The sequence below is a fragment of the Crinia signifera genome, chromosome 3 (assembly GCF_055691185.1).
Source record: "Crinia signifera chromosome 3, ASM5569118v1, whole genome shotgun sequence".
Lineage (NCBI taxonomy): Eukaryota > Metazoa > Chordata > Amphibia > Anura > Myobatrachidae > Crinia > Crinia signifera.
The window spans coordinates 141,128,582-141,156,192 of NC_139219.1; the positions used below are offsets into that span (position 1 = coordinate 141,128,582).

Sequence of the window (27,611 nt, forward strand, 5' to 3'; positions counted from 1 at the left end):
ATAAATACTTTCATTTATTACACATAGGTGTGAAACAATGTTAAAATTGGAGAATACCATTGCTTTTCATTGGCAATATACTGTACATATGTTTACAAAATAAAAGAATACAGAAAGTATAATCCTCAAAACAAACATCCTGAAAGTTAAAAATCTAATATTATTGGACATTTTTGGACAGAATATAAAACAAGGTGGCAAGTGACCTCCATTTCTGCTCCCAAAATGTTAAGATGACATTGGAGTAGGCTAGTGGGTGCAGCTTTTCCTGTGACATTCAATCCTTCATCCTGATGCCTGAACAACTGTGTCTGTACAACTGGCCATGCAAATGTGTATTGCTAACACTTGGCTTTTCTGCTATCATGCCAAATAATCAGATGCTATCAAATGTTTCCACTTATAATGATTTAGCTACATTTGGGATATTTCCCTAAATTTTTATATTGATCTAAGTGAACAGTTTACACAAAATAAGTCATGCTTGCATTTTCAAGACAATCACATACAATGTTTCCAATCTCTCCCTTCACTGAAAATTAGGTTTGAACTTTATTTGGCAAAAGTTAATCAATAAAAACTACAACACGTTACTGGTATCCTGTATAGGCTCAGTGGTGCAATGCTCCTGAAAACTGAGGTGGTGGTGCACTTAAACAATCCATAAGATAGACCATTACAAAAGTAATTAGCTTAAATAGTAAAGCTTAATGCAGATAACATGTCCCAATGGCCAGTTTCATATTACATAAACTCACATGTTGTTACATAGTTAATATTGGTAGGAAAACTTATAAAGGAAAATTGATATTCATAGTTGATGAAATGTGAGATCACTTTCTCTACAATCGATCTTCAAAATAAAATATTTGTCTGTCTGTATGTACGTATGTATGTATGTATGTATGCATGTGCGTGTACAATATATATATATATATATATATATATATATATATATATATATATATATGCACATACACACACAGTTATATTATATTTATCTAAGTTTATAAAGAACACATTGCTGCCATATATGTATTTATTCTTCTCTATAGCATACAAAAGATAATTTCCATCGCTAAAATATATTATCAAGGGCTAGGAAGTTCTTCATTTTCTATAAGGTAATCTTTTTTTAAAAATCTAGTACCTCTAACCATCCTCCATACTCCAAGGTATGCATCTTTTAATGAACTCCTGTTATCTTCCTCTGAAGTCTTAGTGGGGGCGTGGGATTGCAGCACTGCAGCCACTGTGCTCCCTGGTTGCTTCTCTTCACTGTTACTAGCGTTCTCAGTCACTAACTTTTGTTGTGGCTGTCCTTCAATGTTATTCTCCTGTAATATTTCTTCCATAGCAAAAGGTGGAGGCTGCTCAGCCTGAGTTTCCTTTTCCTCCTTCATAGCCTCCTTTTCCAAGTCTTCATAGTTGATCTGTCTCCTGGTCTCAAAGTATTTGGCCACACAATAAATGATAGACCCAAATGTGTTTACAACCACACCTGCGATGAAAAGCGAGGTGGGTTCAACATCATTGAAGGCCAGCATGCCAACTGTGATTGTAGCAATGCTCTTCACAACACCAACAAAACTTGTAGTGACTGCTGAGTTTATATATGTACAATGTAGTGTGGTAAAATTCATGGCACAACCAATCAGTGTGCATGCAATGAAACTGCAAACCATGCCTGGGTCTTTCCATCCTGGATACGACCAGGTGTTGATCATGTCCATGCTGGCAAAAGAACAGATTATGAGCACAGGAGTTGCAGTAATGGCAATGATATACTGTGCGGTCAGAGGTCCATGCTCGCTATCGGTACTAGTCTTTTGGATTATTACCAGATAAGCAGAATGAACTAGCACAGCCAGCACTCCAGTTATGTATCCAACCGGCTCGCCACTGAGATCACCAGCCCCTAAATGGAACATAAGAGAAAAAGGTGAGGTCATTGTAATAAAAAAAAAACCCTTTGTTTAACCAGTTCAGGACCATAATTCCTCACCTCGCTTCCAACTTGTAGACCAGAGCAAATGTTTCTATATTGCAATGGCTAAATTCTAATGGACATAATTGTTTATGTTTGCACAGCTGGGGAACACACTTTAAAAATGGATTTCCTAACCCAGTGTCCGATCTGGTAAACATATACACATACCGTATATACTGGAAGATGCTCAATTAGTTTAGTAATACCACTCAGATGCATGGAAGGGGGGGTGTTACTGGGTAAGAAAGAAAAACATTGTTTCATTCCAGCTCAAAGAATGGCATTAGTAACCAGTATTTAACAGTACATGAAAATAGAATTTAGAGATATTGAGAATCCGCCAGTATACGTATATATATATATATATATATATATATATACTGCACATGTCTGTTGTGAGAGGCAGAAAGGAGCCTGCATTACAATAGGTGGATGTGCAGGTCCTTATATGCCAAAAGGAGCATGATGGGGTTGTTTAAAGTTAGGTAGCTCTTAATTTATATATATTTATGTAGGGAGCGATTATCATGTGGCTCCTTGCTGGTTAATCCTAGACCCAGATTAGTGTAACAGTGGTATGGGGTATGGTGCCTGGGTTGGTTGGGCTGGATGGCTCCAGTGTGGCACACCATTACCTTCTACTAACACTTAGCACTTAATTTCTTCACTAACTCTATTTCTTTACTATTTTCTTTCACTTTCTTTACACTTTTTCTTTTTGCTGGTGTGCTGCTCTGGGCTTTCTAGCTTATGCTGTTTTTTTGGGGGGGTGATGCACCCTGCACCTAGATATAGGGCTAGGGACCCCCAATATACAGAGAAGCCTTGACGACGGCTTGGGGACTTAAATCATACATTTGCACAAATACATGTAACCAATACAGTATCTCTTAATACTATTATCATGTAGTGTTCAAGACTGTTTACTAATACCATTCAGTGTGTGCTGGAAGGAAACGATTTTTTGCAATCGGCCACACTATGGGGTATATTTACTAAGATGGGAGATCTATTGAAGATGGGATGTTGATATGGGCAACCTATCAGATTCTATCTATTATCTTCTAGAATGTGCTATAATAAATAAGAAGTAGATTCGGTACTTGTTTCCTAGCACGGCGCCCACGATTTATATCCCACTATCCACGTCGGTGTGGAGTTGATTTTAGATAGTGTGGCGAGCGCGGCAAGCCACCGAGCTTGAAGCGTAGCGAGCCCAGCGAGGGGACACGGATTACTTTACATGTATTCTGCGTCCCCTGGCGGGGCTCGCTGCACTCGCCACGCTTCTGCCTCGTATTCCGCATGCACTCGCCACGCTTCCGTCTCGGTGGCTCGCTGCGCTTGCCACACTATCTAGAAACAACTCCACGCCGACATGGATAGTGGGGGTATGAAAAGGTCGGAATATGTCTGCGCTGTTATGATGTCATTGTCAGTGGTTCCTATGGCTGGCATAGGGTGACCAACTCATCCCTTTAATCCGGGACACATATTAATTACACAGGTTCTGTGGCAGTTTAAAACCAGGTGAAATGGAGTCTTGAGGTGTGGCAGTTTAAAACCAGGTGAAAGCCAGCCACAGAACCTGTGTAATTAATATGTGTCCTGGATTAAAGGGATGAGTTGGTCACCCTAGGCTGGCATATGGGTCTGTCAATCTGTTGTCCATACACACTAGCAGATGTACAGATATATATAGGTCTATTCAAAGACATATCAGGCATACACACTTAACAATATATTGTTCATTGGCTTTAGGAACAGTATATCACATAGTTTGTTCCGAGCCGAGATTATGCAGAGGAATTTTATATTATTTGTTCTTAACCAACATACAGGGATTGCACTTGGTAGACATTAGAATAGATGTAATGGAAATTTCAAACAGAAAAATTAAACTACTGTATCTTGGAAAAAATAACATTTTCTTTGATTCTTTCTACAATAATTTCACATAATTACAAATACATTACATATTCACCATATAAATGTGACTGATTAGTTCTTTGAAGTAGGTCTATAGGAATAGGAAAGATGTACAGTACAAATGCTGAACAGTTATAGGGCATAACGGTCACCAAAAGCATAGACGTGTCACATGCTAGGCATGGCACAGTTTCAATAGAAGAGTCAAAGAAAGATGTTTTTTTTTCTTTTTTTGAACCTACTTGAAAACATGCGAATTCGCAGCCTTGCAAGTCAACCAGAATAACCCCCTATATGTATTACTCTACTCTGTGCATTATGTGTAAGCGGCAACACTGTGGGCATTTTGTTTAAAGGGCACCCTTCTGGGCATTATGTGTAAATGCCAATACTCTGGCCATTATGTGTAACTTGTACTACTCTGGATATTATGTGTAAGCGGCACTACTGTGGGCATTATTTGTAAAAGTCACTGCTACTCTTGGCATTATATATAAGGGGCAATATTGTGTGGCGTAATGTATATAAAGGGTACAACTGCCTGAAGTAACATAAATAAATAAATAAATAAAGGACTGTACTGTGTGCCATAACATGAATAAGGGGCACTAATGTGTTGTATAATGTGAATTTACTCTGTATTTACTATGTGGCGTAATTTGAAATCTCACTCCTTGTAATAATACACCCTTTTTTGTGGAGCATGCCTCTAGTATGCACTCTTTATAAGGTATGGGGTCGTGTAAATTTATAATTTGCAGGCAGGTGCCGAACACCCTAGCACCGGCCCTGCCCATAGGCTCATATATTCAGCGTAAATCTGGCGCTGGTACTAGCCAGCGCTTTCCCAGCCATGTACATCACACTCATTTCTGCTACATAACCAGTGTCATGCATTAGTCCTGGCTGGAAAATAAAACCTAAATTATCCTTGTCTGCATCAAGAACTTACCACAGCGAGACAACAAGTCTCAAGCAACGTACACACGGGAGAGATATATTGCTCAGCAATATATTGCTAGCAATACATTGCTGAGCAATATTTTGCTCAGTGTCTCCTTTTCATCAGCGACCAGAGATGGTCGCTGATGAATGGGAACCTCTGCCGGCGGTGCCACAGAGGTAATCAGCTGGTCGCAGTAGCAAGCTCCTGCGACCAGCTATTAGAATGGGGCTGAAAACGGGAGCGCGCACCCGGCGATGTATCGCCGGGGCACACTCCCATCACTGGCAATATGGTCGCCTGCGACCATATTTACAGCGATTTCAGCCCCTATCGCCCCCGTGTGTACACAGCTTTACAGTCTGATCAATTAATACCCCTTTCACACTCGCAGAGCCGGGTCAGACCCGGGAATGTGTTTCCGGATGCTTCCCGGACACTACCCGGGAATGTAACCTTTCACACTGGGATCGACATGGGACAGCCCCATTCACACTGATCCCAGGAAACCCCTGCAAATACATATACATGTCATTAGAAATGGACTCCAGGGCTCTGAAAGATGACATCAGCATTTGTGAGCCCAAGAAAGCTCCAATCTGCAGCTTTTTAAAGTCCCGTGTACCCGATCCCGGGTACGGGACCATTCACACTGACTGCTTCCCGTGTCGATTCCGGAATCTACCCAGGTCAGGACCTAGGTAGAAATCCCGGAATGCTCATCCCGGGATATTCTTTCAAGACCCTTTAACACTGAGCTAAATCCCGGGTTGATGCGCGTTCATGTGCAAAAACCCAGGATATTTTTGCAAGTGTGAAAGGGGAATTAAGTGCATGTCTGGAGCAACAGGTCTTAAATGTCTTGAGTTCCTGAGAAAGGACGCTATATAAATCAAAATATTATTATTCTTACTAGTAAGCATCATACATAGCCTATATAAAAACATAGCACCCCAGCCAGATAACACCATCTCCACTGTGATGTGGTAGCACCATTCTGTGGGGAGTGTTTCAGTGGCAGGCCAGGGACTGAAATCTTGTCTATATTTATGTGAAGATGAATTGTGCAATATACAGACAAGTCCTGGAGCAAAACCTGCTAACTTCTGCCAAAAGACTCAAACTGGTTAGGAAGTTTGTAAACAGACAATTATCCAAAGCACACAGCCACAGCAGCTATGGATTATCTTAAATTAAGGGAATTGGTAGACTTGAATCATGACTTTTAATACCACGTAAAATCTGTGCCAAGGCCTCAAACTTGCTATCTATCATACACAGGTCAAACTTCAAGTCGGAAAGCAAAGGGGAGGTGTGTGCAAGGTGTGGGGAACGGAATCGCCACAAATTGCACTTTGCCTCTGGCGCTGTTATGAAAATAGTTAATAAAAAAGAATATATAGAATCAATTGAGTGGTTACTGCTGCTGCATGTGGTTTATGTGAATAAGCAACAATTCACAAAGAGGAGGAAAAAAAACCTATAATGTTTTAAACCACCTTGCGCTGCTAGTGCACCAATTAAAAGCTAATAATACCACTGGATAGAATGACACTGTACACACTGCTAGAAATATACAAAAATCTTTTTATATAAGAAAAGCAAAAATAAAACAATTCATACATGTAAATTGATAGCATAAATGCATACAATACAATAAAATACCTAAATGGCCATTAGGTTTAAGTCAGCAAACTGTGGAGTACTCCGTGATGGGTTAATAATGACAGTCACTGGGGGTAGCCAGAATGATTGGGGGAATGAAAAGGGGAAAAATGATGCGAATGGATAAATGGCAGAGTTAGTGGATGAATGCACAGCACATGCGGGGTTAATAAAGCCGATAAATCTGTGCCCAGAATGAGGCACTGTAATTAATAGATGTTATCTCACCCTCCGTTAGTTGGTAGTAGGAGGCGTCGGGGAGCTTCAGTTAGTATCAGCTCGTACCCGGAAGATGATGCTGCTGGCGGGGAGCTTGAATTGGAGAAGCTCTACCCGCTGTGTGCTGGGTCTGATGATTTTAGACCAGCTGATTGGAAGTAGCCAGGAGGAATAACGGCAGGATGGAATTGCTGGGTAGCGGGAGGGACGCTCGACCGCTAGGTGAGGAGAGAGTAGCTGCTGCCAGGTGACGGTGGCTTGTGGGCTGAAGACCGCGGCAGACCAGCTGGAGGTGGTGACAGAGAAGCAGGGGAATCACGGAGGCTTGCTGACGCAACCGGATATGACGTCGACGCGTTTCGTCTCTATGGCAACGGAGACTTTTTCCGTCTTGAAAAAGTCTCCGTTGCCATAGAGACGAAACGCGTCGACGTCATATCCGGTTGCGTCAGCAAGCCTCCGTGATTCCCCTGCTTCTCTGTCACCACCTCCAGCTGGTCTGCCGCGGTCTTCAGCCCACAAGCCACCGTCACCTGGCAGCAGCTACTCTCTCCTCACCTAGCGGTCGAGCGTCCCTCCCGCTACCCAGCAATTCCATCCTGCCGTTATTCCTCCTGGCTACTTCCAATCAGCTGGTCTAAAATCATCAGACCCAGCACACAGCGGGTAGAGCTTCTCCAATTCAAGCTCCCCGCCAGCAGCATCATCTTCCGGGTACGAGCTGATACCAACTGAAGCTCCCCGACGCCTCCTACTACCAACTAACGGAGGGTTAGATAACATCTATTAATTACAGTGCCTCATTCTGGGCACAGATTTATCGGCTTTATTAACCCCGCATGTGCTGTGCATTCATCCACTAACTCTGCAATTTTTCAATTCGCATCATTTTTCCCCTTTTCATTCCCCCAATCATTCTGGCTACCCCCAGTGACTGTCATTATTAACCCATCACGGAGTACTCCACAGTTTGCTGACTTAAACCTAATGGCCATTTAGGTATTTTATTGTATTGTATGCATTTATGCTATCAATTTACATGTATGAATTGTTTTATTTTTGCTTTTCTTATATAAAAAGATTTTTGTATATTTCTAGCAGTGTGTCCAGTGTCATTCTATCCAGTGGTATTATTAGCTTTTAATTGGTGCACTAGCAGCGCAAGGTGGTTTAAAACATTATAGTTTTTTTTTCCAAACTTCAAGTCGGATCTAATTTCCCTTGAAGTCCCCCAGCAGCTTCACGGGAGGCCTCCATACAATTTGGCACTTGATGTTCCATTTTTGTAGATGTGATTTATCTCCCAAATAGCTGCTGGCAGGGAACAGGCTGCAGCAGGGTCCAGGAGATTTTAAAACTCCCATTCAAATGAATGAGCGGCCGCTGATTGGCTGAGAGAGCTCTGTACCCCCACTGTGTATATGGTATTTTGACTGGTGGCCATACCCCGACTGTGTATACAGTACTGTATACAGTCAATCTGCGGGAGTGCTGGCTCCTGATTGGTTGCTAGGATGCAAGCTCTGATTGGCTTGCGAGCTGGCGCGGTATTTGAAATAGCCACGGACCTGCTCTGAGCCTCTGATACAGCTGTGTTGCCTGCTCTGCATGTGCACCACTCACTGCCCGGCTGATAAATGTAGTCCCCTGTGACAACGAGCATTGTAATACCCTGTGGCAGCAAACATTGTAATCCCCCTGGAATTAAGCATGAAACCCCTGGCATTGAGCACGAAATCCCTGGCATCAAAAATGAAGCCCCAGGCAATGATCATGTCTGTAAGCGACACTTATGTGTGACCTGTATAATATGTAATAGGCATTATGATGTGGTGTAATATGAAATGGGCATTATGGTGCATGGTATAATATGTAATGGTCACCACAGTGTGTAATATAATGTGTAATGGGCATCTCAGTGTGTGGCATAATATGTAATGGGCATTACAGTATGTGGCACAATGTGTAATGGGTATGACAGTGTGGTATAATATGTAATGGTCACCACAGTGTGTAATATAATGTGTAATGGGCATCTCAGTGTGTGGCATAATATGTAATGGGCATTACAGTATGTGGCACAATGTGTAATGGGTATGACAGTGTGGTATAATGTGTAATGGGCTTCTCTGTGTGTGGCAAAATGTGCAATGGGCATCACAGTAAGTGGCATAATGTGTAATGGGCATTACAGTGTGTGGCACAACATGTAATGGGCATTACGGTGTGCATAATCCTGGCACAGTGTGTCTAAGGGACTCTACCTAGTGCAATGTGTCTAAGGGGCTCTGTTGTATGGTGTAATGTAAATTGGTATTATTATTATATTCCACCCACAATATACACAGTGAGGGGTGCAAAAATCTATGTTTGTTTACCCAAAAAAAATAGGCGCAGGCCGCCCTGTGCAAGAACGAATGTACAATGAATTACTGATGCTGGTGTTAGATGTATGTCCAGTATCCACTGTTACTGCAGTGGGTTTAAAACAGTTAATTGAGGTCCTGTGAACCTGGTACCAAATACCATCTAGATAGTAGAGTTTGAGAAGAATGGATGTACACATTGATGGAGGTGAGGAATCAGATGCCTATGTAGAGCCAATTTGTGCACAGAGAAATCTGTGCCATCAGTGTCCGCAGTCCATTGGCAGCTTGTTTTGAGGGAATCAAAACAAATCTATCAATTTAGCCACAAGTGTGGCAGTCCCTGTTGCTGAAATGATTGGTTTGTTAAACAGTGCATGTCCTGTTTAATATATACAACATAAGGATGGGCGGTCCCAAGCAGGGCCTGATCGAGACTGGTGGGGGCCCAGGAGATATGACATTGTGGGGCCCCCACAAGTGTAATTGCTGGAAAAGCCCCCACCCTCTCAGGCTGCTGCTTTGCATACTGTTGGACAGCTCATCTGCTCCGTTGCTTTCTGCTATACTCAGATGTCAATCAGTGCAGAGGGGAACCTAGAGCTGGTGAGAGGTGCCAGCGCTCCCGGCTTCCCTCTGCACTGACTGACAGCTGAGCCGCAATATAGCAGAACAGGGCAGCCAAGCGGCCCAGCATTCCAATACTATGTAAAGCAGCAGCCTGTTGCTTGTTCACCGGCTGGGTGCGCAGGCTGCCGCTGCAGGGGAACTTCGGTGGCGTGGCCTCTGAATATGTGAGGACCCTTAATTTGTGGGGCCTCGGGACAGCCGCCCCTATCGATCCATCCTTAATCCAGCACTGGTCCCAAGGACATTTCCTTTTTACACCTCTTGAACCCTGAATGTTCCATGTCGAACTGTCAATGGCTCCACTGTTAATTAGAGGGGGTAGCACAGGCTGATCCTTAGTGAATTTTACCTACATACCACAGTCCCCCCGCCCCCCCCCCCCCCCCATCCCCCATCCCCCTTCACTGTGACTTGCATTGACTTCCTATTGGAAGACCTGCCTGCCAGACATACACACACACCCGGCAGTCCTATTGGGAGGAGGACCCTCTCTATGGGACTTCTAGTTCAGGTTGTGATAAGAAGAGAGTTGAGGTTTCTGTAAGAAGCCACTCCCTGCCTTTTTGTGCAGCCCCAGCTAGCTTCTATGGGCTGCAATCGGTGTAGTCCATAGAAACAGGGGGGGACATGTTCCAGTCTGGGCACCTGCCAGATCTATTGGTGCAGGAACCCGGACTGAAGCCTGTCACCTCTTCAGGCAGAGGGGTAAGTCACAGTACCCCCTTGTACGTGTAAGCAGCCACTGCTGCTGAAAATCAAATAATGGGATGCCTCGTGCAAGTACTGTATGTGGATGATTTACCAAAAATATCGCTTATCACCGGCCAGCTGCAAACCCATATGCAACTCATTTACCATCATATGATTTTCCCAGTTTGTGCAAGGATGCATTACTCTGAATTATCCACTACTCTGCAACAGAGACAGGCTGAACAAGGCCGGAGTGGACATCACAGACCCTCCCTGAAAATGCCTGTTCAAGCCTTTGTTTTTCTGGACACTCCCAGAAAATGGCAGGTGTCCACCCCCAAATGTTGGCTTCCTGTCAGTCAAACTGTGGGGGATTACATACATATTAATTTATGTTTTTGTCACTGTTTGGCCTTGCACATGCGTGCAGGAGGCTGCCCGGACACAGGTGAGGGGAGGGCAGCACGGATCGACGGGGGCGCACGGGGCGGCGGGGGTGCGAAGGTAAGCCCATAGGCTTCCATGGGGTTACGCCATATAGAACTGAAAATGCTGTAAAATCCCCGAATACAGGGTTTTACGGCATTTGTAGTTTGGTGAATCTCACCCATTGAGATGAATATTTCTGGTAGAATGACACTATTATTCAAATGTCACCTTATGTCCCTGACCTGGATACATGCTTTCCATCTCTCTCTTGAGGACACCAGGAGTTAAAGTGGTCCTGGAGAGGTGTTGGAACTGCTTTCCCCTAATGCCGACCCCCCCCCCCTAGACCAGTGCCAGGGAGTTTGTGCCATTCCTCCCATAAATGTATAATGGTCCCACAAGGAATGGGTGTGGGCACACAATAGTAACGCCAATTAAAATTACAACACACAGTAGCACAATTACACGGCATGTAGTGTCCTTGATTTATATTGAGTCACACAGTAGTTCCCCTTATACACATATTGTTCATAGTGCTGCTTATACACATATGTCTCTGTCACTCCAGCAGCTCACTGCCCATGTCCCTCAGCAGTGGGTTGGGGTAATTTGGTCTACAGCATGATGGTCGACAGTCAATATGTCGATATGGGAAAAGATCGACATGGGAAAAGGTCGAAAGGTCATTAGTTCAACAGGTCGTTAGTTCGACAGGTCATTAGTTCGACAATGTCTAGGTTGACAGTGAAAATGTCGACATGGGGTTTTCACTTTTTTTAGCTGAATGTCAACACAGTCGACATGGACACAGTTTAAAGTGCACCGCATCAATAGTGTGCCCACGTCGGGCACACTATTTTATTCTCCCACCACGCCCTAGTGTCGGCTCGAAAAAACAGTGAAAAACCCCATGTCGACCTTTTGACTGTCGACCTAGACACTGTCAAACTAATGACCTGTCGAACTAATGACCTTTCGACCTAGACCCATGTCGACCTAGACCCACGTCGACATAGACCCATGTCGACCTTTTCCCAGCAGCTTCCCTCTCCAGCTCTTCCAGACCCTTCTCACCCTTTCATCAGTAAGCACAGAAACTGCTCCTCTTAGTGGCTCTTCTTCACTTCAGTGGCGGTGATGGCATGTCATCACATACACTGTGCCAGAGGAAGAAGCCGCTGGGACAGGCTTTTCTGTTGGAATGACCGTTCAGGGCTGTGATAAAGGCGTTATAGAGGAGGAACTGAGTTACCCCTACCATTAGAGGTGGCCATACACTTATTCAATTTGGGCCCTTTTACCTGATTTCGACAGAGAGGACCCAAAAGTGGCAAATTGTATTAGTTTTACCTCAGTTTCCAATTTAGTGTGTGGTCCCGTGCACATCGGAATGGAGATGGAGATCGCAAGTGCTACACTAAGGATTTGTTAGATCCCGCATACTTCATACCGCATTTGCTTAATTGTATGCAATCCTGCCGTCTGGGCAGCAGACAGGTGGTTTAAGGTGGATCGCCTGCAAATTCACCTTTCATAGAAGTCCCACAAGTGTATGGGGGCCTTTGAGGTTAAATTTACTAACGCTTATAAAATTGAGGTGGATGCCGGTGTGTGTGTGTGTGTGTGTGTGTGTGTGTGTGGAGGGGGGGGGGGGGTGACAAGTGAAGCAGTGCTCCCATCCCCCTTTCCTCCCCGAACACCCCACTGTCCCAGTTTTGCTGCCCCCAACCTAGAACACCCCCAGCCTGTCCAATCACAGTGATGCCCCCTCATCCAACCCAGTGTTCCTGCTTGCACCAATATTTTACTCTCCCCTTCCCACCCAGTGCCCCATTCACAAAGTGTCCCATCATCAAACCCATTGACCCCGCTATCTCACTTACTCTGTAGACACTGACAGAATGTGGACACAAGCAAAAAGATTTACATGGAAGAGGTTGACACAAGTTTGTCAACACTAGAGCACAATAACTGTAGCATTTCGCTCACCATGCCTCAGGCCTGGTGCCTTACGACACTAGCGCTGTGCTCAGCACATTTTACTGGATTGGAAAGCATGAAAAAGTCCAAAAAAGGTAAACAAATCGTGAAAAAGTAAAGTCAAACTTCTCATGTCGACTTTTTCTTTTGATGGTGTCTACCAGGTGAATGTTGTCAAGTGTATGTCAAGCTTTTGATGTCAATCTATTGACTGTCGACCTCTTATGCACTTAGTATTAGGCAGGTGCTGTTAGTAATAATGGAGATTATTCAGACCTTATAGCAGGGCTGCTTTTTTCTCTAATGGATAAAACCATGTGCACTGCACTGCAGGTGACCAGGACCGGATTTCCAACTAGGCCCATGAGGCACAGGCCTAGGGGTGGCACCTGCTGTGGGCAACAAGGCACTCCCCACCTCTCACTGGAGGGGGTCACATATTGTGGAAGATTCACAATTCCGTAAATTGTGGGAGGGGAAGCTCTCTCTCTCTCTCTCTGTCTGCGCTCTCTCTGCACTCCCTCTCTCTATGCACTCCCTCACTCTCTCTGCATTCCCATTCTCTCTGTGATCCTCTTTCTGCACTCCCTCACTCCCTCTGTAATCCCTCTCTTTCTCTGCTCCCTCTCTCTGTTATCCCTGTCTCTCCCTGTGCTCCCTCTCTCTCCCATCTGTGATAACGCTCTCTCTCTCTCTCTGCACTCCCTCTCTTTCTCTCTCTGTGATCCCTTTCTCTTTGCGCTCTTCCTCTCTCTCTCTCTCTCTCTCTCTCTCTCTCTCTGTTTTCCCTCACTCTGAGCTCTCATTTTCTCTCCCCTGCCCTTTCTCTCTCTCTCAATTTCTCTCCCTCCATCCTTTTATCTATTTTTTTCTCCCACCCTCACTTTCGCTCTCCCTCCATTTTTAGCTCTCCCTTTTTCTATCTCCCTCCCTTTCCCCTCACTTTCTCCTTCATTTTCTCTTTTTTTCCCTCCCTCTTTCTCCTCCTCCCTCCACGCTCTTTATCTGAGGCAGGTGAGGCCAGGGCCGGCGCCACCACTAGGCAGCTTTAGGCATTTGCCTAGGGCGCCGGCCAATGGAGGGCGGAAGTTAGGATCAGGTGCCGACCCCTGGATGGGATGGAGGTAAGCGGCAACTCCCAAATCTCCCTCCATTCACCCCCTCCCGTGGAGTGACTAGCGGCCTTTGCATCCCTCGCCACCTCCTTCCCTCCGGTGGAGCGATGCCGACGCGGCGGCCCGCGCCGAATCCCCCAGCAACCCCCCCTACCTGTGGAGCGACGCAGATAGGATGCTGCTAGGTGCCGGGTATAGTGAGAGTGGCTGCTGGAGTGTTGCCTCCGCCTCCGGAGCTGCCGTGTACCTGGGTCCCCTGCCCACTGTACTCCCTGCCCTGAGTGTATGTCACATGCCGCCGACGACCCGCCCGCACTTGCAGAGTTGCCTGTACTGCACACAAACATCGGAGCAGCAGGAAGGGACCACAGGCGCCAGGCCAGCCCCAGCACACAGCCGAGAGGACTCCACACCAAATGCTGCAAACCAGCAACAGGTCAGATATCGCTTTTGGTATTTGGTGTATTAATAAAGCAATAGGGAATTGGATGCCTGTTGCTGTAGAAAAATTACATGTGTTTGCACACTGTGAGGATGGTAAGGGTGAGGGCCGGGGGTCCTGTGAGGAGGGGGAGGGGGTACTGTGAAGAGGGTAAGTGTGAGAGGGTCCTGTGAGGAAGGGGAGGGTGAGGGGGTCCTGTGAGGAGGGAGTCTTGTGAGTAGTGGATACTGTGAGGAGGTTAAGGGTGAGGGGGTCCTGTGAGGAGGGTTACTTTGAGAAGGTTTTGCAGAGGGGTGCCGGACCCCTTAGCACAAGCCCTGGATTTGGTATACGGTCGTATTGGGGGGGGGGGGGGGAGTGTTTGCAGAAGACTTGCCTAGGGTGCTGAGAAACCTTGCACCGGCCCTGGGTGAGGCAGATGTAACATGTGCAGAGAGAGTTAGATTTGGGTGAGTTATTTTGTTTCTGTGCAGGATAAATACTGTCTGCTTTATTTTTACTCTGCAATATAGGTATCAGTTTGAACACACCCCACACCAATCCAACTCTCTCTGCACATGTTACATTTGCCTTACCTGTAATGCAACAGGGTTTGTCAATTTCAGAAACAAGTAGCTCTGCAATCATGTCTAAATAACCCCCAATGCCAAATCTGGCAGACAGAGAGCTGGGAACATTGCAATTGTACAGGTACAACTAACCTGAAATATGTTTAGGACTTGCAATTAATGTACAGTCGGAGTCCACAATTGTGGCCACATTATGGATTACTCCAGGGCTGCAGTGTCCCGCTGGTGGCAGTACTCTCACGGCTACATTCCAGAGTAGAAGATTAATAGAAACATAGGACCTTATTCTGGTCCGTATGCTCGCATACGAATTCACATGCGAGCGCAATGTTTGTGCAGTGCACATTTCTGAGCATTTGCATGTGCTGGGTGCAACAATTTGTCCCTACTTTGCGGTTGTGGTGGGCAGATTGACTCACCCATGGGAATGCCCAGCATTTCATGGGCATTCCCATGGAAATCCCCCGAATGTCAGATGCCCGCCCACTTCCTTCAGAATACCCACCCATGCACATCTAAGGTTGGGTGGGTATTCTGAAGGAAGTGGGCGGGCAGCTGACATGGACGAGTCCCCCTGCCCACCGCAATCCCGCCCACTAGCTGCAAAGTTGGGTGTGTTCCCCCTGGCGAACAATCTTTGCCATGTCCACACATGGACATGCACAGAAATGTGCATGCGCACTGCACAAACATCAAGCTCGCATGCAAATTTTCATCTAGGAGGGACATGTAGTAGAAATCTCAGCAGAAGAGATGCCTCCTGCATGTAACTGTGATTCCAGCACTGCAACCGATGCCACAAGCGAGGATCCAACATCACAACTGGTGTTCCATGCAGTCAGCCAACTGGGTAAGTCTCAGCTTGAACACCAATGTCAGAAAGACTGCATGGTGACTGTTATACTTGGTACCTCACTGTCAGGAATGCGGTCCTTCTCCCTCCACACTCTACAGTTCCTCAGAGGGGAACAACGAGTGTCAATCTCCTCTGAATCAGGCCCACAGTCCAGATTCGATATGTCTAGCAGGAGTTAAGGCAGAAAGGATATAACCAACACTCGCAGCATAAAGGGCAGAATGGAGCTGCAGCACATGCCTTTAGCATCAGATACATTTATCATAACACAGCATGACCAGTGGTAAAGCAAACTCTTTACCTTTATTTTTTTAAACTGTTCAGTGTGTATGCTCTATTTTGTACATTTTTTAGATCCAGGGAGCGCAAGGGAAATCGTTAACAATAGTTTTAGCTGCCTTTATCTCCAGATGTATCAAGCTGCATAAAATGATTTATTGGAGAGTGATAAACAACCAGCCAATCAGCTCCAACATTTCATTTTTCAAACCCAGCCTGTAACATGGGAGTTAGGAGCTGATTGGCTGGCTGTTTATCACTCTACTTTTTATCACTTTAGAAGCTTAATACATCTGGCCCATAGTGTGTATGCAGAATAGGATCAAGCATTTGGGAATCCCCCATCCTGAAATCCTGCATTTCCCTTGGCATTGATAAATAACCTAACTTGAAAAGTTCTCAAAATCAAATCATAAATGACACATTAATAAAATTGTTTCTATAAATTTATCGGTCATTTGGACATATTAATTGATATTACAACATGACTCAACCAGAGCAAATAATGTATTTCTGATACACTCAATCTCTTTTAAGAATGTTTTCAAATGTAGTATTACACTGTTGCAAATAGTATAGAATTGGCAGCTGGTAATCTCAGACTGATTAAAGGTGATACAATGTCCCCAGTATCTATGAGTACCCAGTAAGTGGTAATGGACCTGACAATATAATTGGAATTCCCTTCACTAGTATAAAGGAAATTTGCTTGAATGCAAGCATGTTATGCTCTGGGGGATGAGTGGTCGGAGAAATCTCACTTAGCTAGTGCTTCTTACATGCTGTGAAGCTCACAAAGTAAATCTGCATTCCAGGTGAGAAAGCAGTCATCATCACTATCGATACTACTAACACCTACCCCATGCAGATTATGGCTGGGTAGACATTAAACAAAGTATACCCTAGCTGTGGGCTGATATGCACATAGGTCCACAGTTAGATTGCATGCCGTCGCAGCCAGGTTCGTCCCATTGAGCAACCCAGCAAATGCCCCCGTTTGTTCATGGGTACACATTAGACAATGTAGCCAACACATCATTCTAAAGCACGTTGGAATGATGGATATATCATCTAATGCAGGGGTGGGCAATTATTTCAGCTGGGGGCCACTTAAAACTTTCAGCAGATATTTGAGGGCTGCACTCCATAAATAGGGTGTGTGGTCACTCAAAAGGGGGTGTATCTTTGAATGTACTGTAGCACACTATATACACATAATGCAACACAATAGTAGGACCCTTCTACTTACCCCTGTGGTATCCTAGGATCCCACTATTGTACTTGCCTTAGTGATAAGGAAAGTATTGGCATAAGCAATGCAGGAGGTAGCTCTCCCATGGTGTGTGTCTCTGGTTTAATGATATAGAGTGCTGCATGGCTGGGGTGAGACACTGCAGCAAGCAAGTTACAGGGACAGACAGCATGGCAATAAGCCCATTATGGAGACAGAGCCTGACAGAGGGGCAATGGCCGGGAGTAGGAGGGATGGGGCCAGGCTACATGACAGGTAATGCTGCTGGCCGCGTACCTTCTCCTTCATGCCCAGGTTGCTCTGCTCCTCTGCCTTGCTGTCTTTCCCCAGTGACTGACTGCAGGGCTCCTTGTGACGGCAACAATGGCGGCAGCGCTGCCTGATCCCCCTGCCCGCCCCACAGTAACAGAGCAGGGGGGGGGGATACACGGGCCAGGGCCAGGACTTCCTTAGTGACATCATATGCTGGGAGATGTGGGGGGCGCAGCCAGCATGCAAGAATGGATCACCGCGGCTCCTCCCTCATGCCATCCAGCAGGGGCGTAACTACATGTTCATAGGCCCCATAGCAAAAGTTTGTAAGGGCCCCTATTTACCAGGAAATACTGATAAATTTATATAGCACATCTAACTTACAGAGGGAAGATGGGCCCCCCAAAGCTCTGGGCCCCATCGCAGCTGCACCCCCTACACCTATGGTAGTTACGCCCTTGCCACCCAGCATCTGACATCACATAGGTACCCCAACTGCCACTGTGATGCATCTAAGATCTCCTCAAAGGCACCGTAAGGACTGCAGTGCTGTAGCACTATGACAAGCAGGTCAGTTGTCATAGCGCACAGGTGGAGGGCAGCGGGCCAGTTCCAGATCGGGTCGCAGGCCGCATATGGCCCAAGGGGCATAGTTTGCCCACCCCTGGTCTAATGTATACCAGTTTAACATGCCAGTGGTGTTCACCACAAACTCCCACAAGGAGATTTCAGCTTTGCTGCGCCCAACATGCAGTTCGCAGCTCTCTGATTGAGTTTCCAAATATGGGACTGGTATACACTGGAACTGGAAATTAGGTAATTTACAGTGAAGTGTATAGATAAGGTGAGTAGAATGCGTGAGTGTAGTACAAGCACAGAGTTATATCCCTTTCACTATGACCATTTTATCCCAGGTTTTTGCACATGAACAGGCATCAAGCCGGGGTTTAGCTTAGTGTGAAAGGGTCTTGAACGAATATCCCGGGATGAGCATTCCGGGATTTCTACCCAGGTCCTGACCTGGTCCTGTAATGAGATGCGAATTAGCGGCAAAAAAAAGCGATTTGCCGCGATTTCGGGCGATTTTCAGTCATGAAAATGTGCGCATTTTCAGTCATGAAAATGTGCGCATTTTCATATATGCGATTTTGTGTCAAAAAATAAATAAAAAAAAAACGGCGTGGGGTCCCCCCTCCAGAGCATAACCAGCCCCGGGCTGAAAGAGCCGGTCCTGGTTTCATAAAATCACAGGAACAAACAAGTTGGGGTTCCGTGCATTTTATAAAACCAGCACCAGGCTCAAGGGCCGGTCCTGGTTCCCAAAATACGGGGGACAAAATGACTAGGGGTCCCCCCGTATTTCAAGAACCAGCACCGGGCCCAACCAGCCAGCAGGGTAATGCCACAGCCGGGGGGGGGACTTTTTATACAAGTCCCCCCGGCCAAAGCATTCAGCCCTCTGACCGGTCAGCATGGGCAGGGGTCCTGGGGGAGTGGGGACCCCCCCAAAGAAGGGGTCCCCCCCCTCCAGAACTTACCAGCCCATGCTGAAGCCCGGGGCTGTCCTCGATGCCCCTGGGCTGTGGGCATCGAGCTGATAGTTGTGGTAAAAAATAGCTGAAATCCTATTGTATATTGCTGTGGAACTATGAGTCCCAGCAAGCCTGCACCACATGCAGGGACTTGGAGAACCACAAGTCCCAGCATGTGGGGCAATAAAGGGCCCGCTGGGACTTGTAGTCCCACAGTAGTACAAATAGTTAAAAAAGTACACAAACACACTGACAGTAAAACTTTATTACATTCGGAGCCCATACATCCATACTCACCTATGTTGCCACGAAGGATCGGTCCCCTTGTCCAGTAGAATCCACTGGGGTGCCTGTGGAGAGAATTCATACTCACCGGACGTCTTCAGCGCTTCTCCGGGTGCCCAGCAGCATTCTTCCCACGGTCCGGTGTTCTGTTTACATCTGGGGCTCCGCCTTCAGAATGGGATTTAGCCCCGCCTACCAGCCAATGATGGTCCAGCATGGGGGTTTTCCCGGACCATCATTGGCTGGGAGGCGGGGCTAAGTCCTGGTCTGGGGGCGGCTCCCCCGCAATGACAGGCAGCGGGGAGAACCGGCTTTCTCCGTTGCCTCAACAGCTTCTGTAGCGCTGTCCCAGTGCTACAGAGGCTGAGAGCGCTGCCTGTCAGTGCGGGGGGAGCCGGCTGTGAAGCAGCCAGACCAGCGCTGGATCCAGGAATGGTAAGTAACGCTGGTGTAAAAGTGAGGTGTGTGTGTGTGTGTAATAAACTTTTACTTCTCTGTGTGTGTGTTTTTTATAAACATTCTTTTTACAGGTGGACTACAAGTCCCAGCGGGCCCATTAATGCCCCGCATGCTGGGACTTGTGGTTCTCCAAGTCCCAGCATGCGGGGGAGGTCTGCTGGCACTTGTAGTTCTCCGGTATAAAGCAATGTAACGTATGATCGATTTAACCCTATCAGGCCGGCGTCCACTGGCCACGGACGCCGGTGACAGCCCCGGGCTTCAGCCCTGGACGGGTGAAGCCTGGGGGGGGGACCCCTTTATTGGGGGGGTCCCCACTCCTCCAAGTACCCCGTCCAAGGCTGACCAGCCACGGTGCTCATGTTTTGGCCGGGGGAACTTGTATAAAAAGTGTCCCCCGGCTGTGGCATGACACCGCGGGCTGTTGGAGCCCGGTGCTGTTTTCAAAATATGGGGGACCCCCAGATTTTTGGTCCCCCGTATTTTTGGAACCAGGACCGGTCCAAGAGTCCGGGGCTGGTTTCAGAAATACGGGGGACCCCTATGCTTTTTGTCCCCCCGTATTTTTGGAACCAGGTCCGGCTCAATGAGCCCGGGGCTGGTTATGCTTAGGAGGGGGGACCCCACGCCGTTTTTTTTTTATAAAAACACTTTTACACATTTTTATTAACAGGACCATGCACAGATCTCAATGATCTGTGCATGGTTCTGTCAAATTCGCCTATCAGAACCTGGTCTATTTTTTTGCGATTTTTGGTAACATTTACCAAAAATCGCACCCTATTACATTTGCGAGTTGTATACTTTATAATGGGAAAACATCTGGATGCGAATTGAAATGTGACTAAAAATCGCACTTCTAAAAGTGCGATTTCGCGGTAAAAAGTGTGATTTTTTACCGCGATTTTCAACCTATTAAATGTGCGATTTTCGGAAAATGTGCGATTTCGGCCGTTTTTGACCCAAAATCGCACATGTCCAAAAATCACACCCTATTACATTTCGCCCCTGGAGTCCATTTCTAATGACATGCATATGTATTTGCAGGGATTTCCCTGGATCAGTGTGAATGGGGCTGTCCCGGTTCGATCCCAGGTCTGAGTGTAGTGTGAAAGGGTACATTCCAGAGAAGCGTCCGGGAACACATTCCCGGATATGACCCGGCTCTGTAAGTGTGAAAGGAGTATTAATGGCTAGACAAACAGGATAACAGGAAACAGGGTTGAAAGGAACCAGGAATGGACACAGGGAAGGCAGGAACAGAGTACACACACTGAACACTGGAAAGCACAAGGCTTAACGCTGGAGCAGGGTAATCATCTGGCACAGGAGGAAGCTCATGTACTTTGTAGGGTAAATTTCAAGTTTGGCACCAACGTTATGTCCCATGTTAGCTGCTCCAGACCTTTAAATTCTAAACATAGGTGTGCTTCCCTATGAGAGCCCCGGCCATCTCACCAGAAAGAAAAAGAAGCTGTGAGGTCCTATAGCGCCGGACCCAATAAGCCAGCACTGGGTGTATTGTGACAGCTAGATGTAGAAGCTATGACTGAAAATGGCTTGCATTGTGCATCGCACAACTCAGAATCAGATACAAAGTTTCTGCATACCTATGTAACTAATCGTAACTAATCTGTTACACACTCTCTTGTAGCAATTCTAGGGGTTAGACACAAATACTAAGTATCATCCTAATGTATCTAGAAGGAACCGCCGCAGATATTTACGATACTTGCTGCCATCACTCCGGTCCCGTATGCAGCTGCATTCCACATACCTGTAGGTTGATGTAGCAATATCCGGAATGCGATGTGCAACAATTGCTAAATGTGGTTGCAATTGCATTTACAATTCAGATCCTAGCTAAGAAGGGCCTGATTCAGACCCACCCACTAGGCAGCGTACACTTGCTGCCTTGTGAGCGGGTAAGCACTGCCCTCACGAATGCTCGCCCCCCCCCTCAACCTACGCCGGCTGGCGTGCAGGCTGCAGGGAAGGAGACAGGATCCAGCCTCCCTGCCCAGCCATGGCCCTGCCGTCCCCCTGCCGCCCACCTGGTCTTCACTCTGCCGCCCACCTGACCATCGACTGCCGCCCGTCGTGGCCTTCGCCTTGCCGCCCGACCATCGATTGCTGCTCACCTGCTGTCTAGGATAGAAAATGTGTAGGTTTGGGGATTATATAACTTTTTTATGCTTTGTATTTTAATATTATGGGGAATAGTGAGGTGTAGCTGTGATGGGGGGGCGGAGAGGGTAAAGATGATGGGGGATGGAGAGATGCAGCAGTGATGGGGAGACGGACAGGGGTAGGGACAGAAAGATGCAAGGGTGGGGACATCGCTAAGTGTGTAGGGGCCAAAGCGTTTGCCTGGTGATTAATATCCACCATGCTGGATATTAATCGGTCAGGCCCAGTGTCCTCATCAGAGACCAATCGCCCTGACAGATCACTCAGAACACAGTGCTGACACACCGCTGTGTGCTGAGTGATCTTGTTGAAGCATTCTGAGCGATCTAGCATCACTCAGAATGCTTCAGCATCTCCCCGTATGTAGGCCCTTTATGATGGTCAGTTTTGCTCGGCTACTCCAAATGGCTACAAATGACCCGGTTCTTCTTCCATCCTACTACAAACCACCAAACTCACTATAAAATTAATCGTATTTATTTGCATGTGGAATTTTCACATGGGCTACCTTGTTACTCATATTCATTATTTTGGCTTAAGGGGCCTTGAAAAAGTCACGAAGAGCCAAAGGGTGCCTTGGACAGAAAAAGTTTGGGAACCACTGACATAACCTATAGTGTGGTAAAAGTGGGAAACACCAAGTTGATATACAGTATTAACCCCCCATGGATGCTGCTGTGCTGTCCGATTATCAAGCTCCAGAACACCAGATGCTCCAGTCGGTGCAGCATGTAGCCAAAAGATGCCTTTATGGGCAAAGCAGGAATACATGTGATCACAACCATAACCCATTACTTTTTAGTAATCACCAGGATGGGCTACTATTGGAGACACTGACCCATCAACTCACCAATAGCACAGCTTTGTCACACACTCTGGCTATAAGGCAGGCATTCCCAACCTCAGTCCTCAATGCACATAAACAGTGCAGATTATACAGATATCCAGGCCTGAGCAGAGGACACTTAATAATTACCTCAGTTATTTTCATGAAACCATCTGTGCTGAAGCCTGGATATCCCTAAAACCTGCACTGTTAGTGTGCCTTGGGGACTGAGGTTGTGAAAGCCTGCTAAAAGAAATCTTTGTTTTGGAGGCAAACTATAAATAATAATAAATAAGCACCTTGAATGTACTAACTACATAATATTACTATCACATTCACAATTCCCAGTCACACTGCACACCAAATTGGTCAAAAACAATATACCCCTTAGGACTATTTCACACACTACAGCTCCTGGCGGGTGGCAAAAACCAGTACGGCCAGGAAGCCGTGCAGCACACTGCGGTTTAGAATGGAGGGGATGGCCACAGCCTGGCAGCCATCCCGCCCAGTGGTGGGATCCGGCTGCAACCACACGGCCGGGCCTTGGCCGTCCTGTGTGAATGGACACAATAGAGTCCATTAACAACTACTGTGTGCGGCACGGCTTTTGGCCGTGCGGGATTTCACCGCCCGGCAGGAGCCGGAGCGTGTGAAATAGCCCATATTGTATAGCCAGGTTAGACAATCTATAGCTCAGGTGCATTAAACATGACTGTTGTCCTATAGTACATAGCACTATTGGCCAACTGCCCAGTACTGTGCACACTACACACTGGGGCAGATGTATTAAGCCTTAACAAGAGATAAATGCCAGGGTGATAAGGAGAGATAAACGTCCAGCCAATCACATCCCAACTGTCATGTTACAGGCTGTGTTTGAAAAAAGTCAGTAAGCAGGTGATTGGCTGGATGTTCATCTCTCCTTATCACACTTGCATTTATCTCTTGTTAAGGCTTAATACATCTGCCCCATTATTATTTAGCCACAAGTACATCAACACCACACAAGCAGATACCCAGCCATATTGCACACATGATTGTCCAGATAATTGCACATTCCACTTCCATTTTCCTATACTTGCTTGGGAAGGAAACCTCTAATAAGTGACATAGAAATTATGGTTATGTGGTAAAGCATAAGTTCTACAGGTTTGTTGGAGCGGGAAACATCAGTAATATCAGCATGCCCCCCAAGTACTGTACAGTATATGCGCCGTGGTAAACATAACATCCATATATAGCATAAAGAGTGGCAGGCAACATGGGTGTGACTATTTTCCCTTCATGGATAGGACTCGGATGTGACGTGAGGTGAGGGTGAAAGTTGTTAGATGCCCTTACAGAGTTTTTTATTTTGTCTGTTATTCAGGTTGGTGTAGGTTATTTTATTTTTTTCTCAGCTGCAATGGACTCGTTTCGCATGGCACATGTTTATATAGCCCCTCCAGGTAGACGTGGACCCAGTGCATGAAAGGGGATCTAGCTGCTACCTAGGCAACACTGACAGGGGAGGAGCACCCCGGTTTGAGGCTAGCAAGATACTAGTACAACCAGTGAAATAAGCACTGGGACTAGAATGGAGTGTGAAAAGTTACTTTCCCATGACAAGAATTGACCTGGGCCACAAAGAACCTCTGTTGCATTGTGAACAATCTAGCTCGGGACTATGTAAAAACTGGACCCGGACTAACCCCGGACTGGACATCAAAATCTGCAGTCCGGAGCTTGTAGTGTTCTCTCCGGGGGGGGGGGGGGGGGGGGTCCTTATCCGTGGGGGTCCCTGTGATAGCTATCATCAAGGACATGGGGAAGGGGAGATTACAGGCTCCCCATGTGGTCCGGCCAGTCTGGTTTTTGCTACATGTCCAGACCAAGACCATACGGGGAGCCTTTATTCTCTCCCTCCTCCTGACAGGTGTCACAGGCAGCCCCCCCCCCCCCCCCCCCCCCCCCCCCCCCCAGCTCCGGACTGCAGATTTTGATGTCCTGTCCGGCGATCCGGGGGTCTTGTCCTGGTCCGGTTTTTACCCATACCCATCTGGCTCTTACTTCCAATTGTAACTTCCCCACACATCAGCAACCTACTAAGTATACGTTTGTGGATCATCTATATGACATGCATGAAGAAAGAGAATCAATATGTATAATTGCACTGGGACTCCATATCTTGTTTAACACTGTTTTATTACACCTTAAATCTTTAGCTACAAGTACAATGCAAGTGATCTCTTAATTTTTAAGACATTTTCTTGGATTTGGTGTGGTTAAAGTTTAGGGTAGGTCTAGATTAAATCAGGTTTGGTAGCAAAATTCACTTGAAGAAATTTGCACTTGAAATAAAGGGTGCAATTAAATAGGATGAGAAATTCAGAAAGTGAGAGATTTGACTAGAAATCTCCAGCTTCTTTAAAGCGGCAATCATTCATGCTGCAGTTTGATTTTGCCGTGTAAATGATTGCCACTTTAAAAAAACTGGGGATTTCTTGTCAAATCTCTCACTTTCTGAATCTCTCATCCTATTACATTTCCCCATGTATATTTTTAGGATCTCTGCTATCTAGGAAGTCTAATGGGCTAGCTCTATTCTCCTAGCCCCCATAAGAATGTTTGCCCTAAAAATATTCTTCTTTTACATACTTAGGATAAGATAAGTCAGGACATGAATGGGTCCATTAGTTTATAATACTGACCATCATGTACAGTAATACAGTATGTATTAAAATAATAACACCTAATCGTTAGAGATATAACTAAACGTTCTTCTACAAACGACCCTATCATTGGAAATGACATGTTGTCTACTGGTTATTGTAGTAATACTTATTTTTAGATTAAGTGCAAAAAAATAAGACACTGAAGACTTCTTAGAGATTTTTAAAATTTGCATGATAATACAGGAAAAAATCCAGGATGTTAAATACAGTACACTCTGACATAATAAATACAATGTTAAACTTAATAGGTTCATAAGCGGACAGGTTAATGGGGGATTTCATGAAAGCTGCGGGGGTGACTGCTAAACACATCTAGCATTGAACAAATTCTTTGATAGTGTTTCTTTATACATCATACTAAGCTTAACATGTACTGTTAATTAGTATGTAATGCAGGTTTTTACATGTAACATGTAAAAATCAACATTTTTTTATTCTTTTATTTAAAAAAAAAAAAACATAAAATAAGACAAAATAATAGAGTAACATTCTTGTGTTCAGGTTTGTATATCCAGTAGTCGTCCCCCCTCCCCAGGAGAAAGGCTTCTGGGACACCTGGGGGTATATTTACTATGGGGTTACAGAATTTGTGATGTTGCCCAAGGCAACCTCTTATTATCTTTTAGAAGGTGCTACATAAATAAGAATAATCTGATAGGTTGTTATGGGCAACACCTTCACTTCTATAATCTCGCACTTTAGTAAATATCCCCCAGGCTATCCTTACAGTACTCTCATGCACACCATTACATCTACACAGCAATCACTTCATCTTACTAAACAGATATATATATATATATATATATATATATATATATATATATATATATATATATATATATATATATGCTATTTGGTGAATGTACGTAGACGACTTTAATACTTCATTATACAGTAGTTGCAGTACAGGAATATAAGGCTCAGTGTGACTTGTGCGTGTCATGCTGCCCTACACACTCTTGTACTTAGTATGTCAGGACATGCTTAGGGAAAGCACCGCTGTCATATTACTACTGTATGTCACTGATAGCAATAAAGCAGATGCTATAAACGCACAGTGAAGTATGGCCAGCGCATTAGCCCAGCCCGGACACCGTGGAATAAATACTGCGGGATCTTAATCTACCTATTTTAATGGATTTTACAGAATAGGCTGACACTTGCAGGTACTGGAAAAGACTGGAACAGGTTAGTGGCAGCCTACTTACCTGCCAGGGCAGCGCCACAGGTAGTGATGAGTACAGCAACAATTACCCCTATAGAGGGCATCCCGTTCCTCAGCACCAGCACTCCAATGAAGAGTGTCACCAAGGGCAGGCATCGCTTGAACACCACGTACATGGGCAGACTGAGTCCCCGCAGGGACCACAGAGTCAGGCTGGACTGCAGAGTGTAGAGTATTGTCACCCCTACGAACGTCCGGGCCAGTTGGAAGCCATATGGGGGCACGGAGATCTTCCCACAACGCCGGAGCACCTCCAGGGTCAGTGCCGCAATGGAGCTGGTGGTGCACTGCACTAAGGTCAGGAAAGAGAACTGGTAGCGGCTTATCAGAAACTTCAGCAGGATGTTCAGGGAGCCGGAGAACACCCCGTGCGCTATGGCCACGGAGATCCCCAGCATGCGGCCCCGGCAGATTTGCATCCTGACACGGCGATGCACCCACAGGAGAGCTGGAGGGGAATCCCCTGATGCCTTACAGCCGGCTTCCCACTCGGTGCATCAACTCTACCCAGTGACTTCCCTGCTTGCTGTATGCCTGCTCAGCCTGTGATCAGCAGCAGCACCACCACCACCCTATTGGCGAAGCTGAGTGGGAAGAAAAGAAGAGGAGGGAAAAAAGTAACTCCCTGGGTGAAAATGATCAATAGGGAAACAAAACTGTTCTGCATATAGGATAAGTCTCTGGAGGACCTCACCTCCTCCCCCACCCAGGAATCAGTCACTGACGCATTTGCACAATGCTGCATGTGCAGCCTCCATTTACTTCATTATT

The 27,611-nt window shown here is 46.0% G+C and overlaps 1 protein-coding gene across 1 annotated transcript; it reads right to left on the reverse strand.

Moving 5' to 3' along the window:
• Positions 1 to 27,611, reverse strand: SLC35D3 (solute carrier family 35 member D3). The gene is made up of 2 exons (XM_083176620.1): positions 26,824 to 27,611; positions 1 to 1,918 (listed from the first exon to the last, which is right to left on the reverse strand). The coding sequence occupies exons 1-2, from the start codon at positions 27,257 to 27,259 to the stop codon at positions 1,092 to 1,094; spliced, it is 1,263 nt and encodes a 420-aa protein (XP_083032746.1). The 5' UTR covers positions 27,260 to 27,611; the 3' UTR covers positions 1 to 1,091.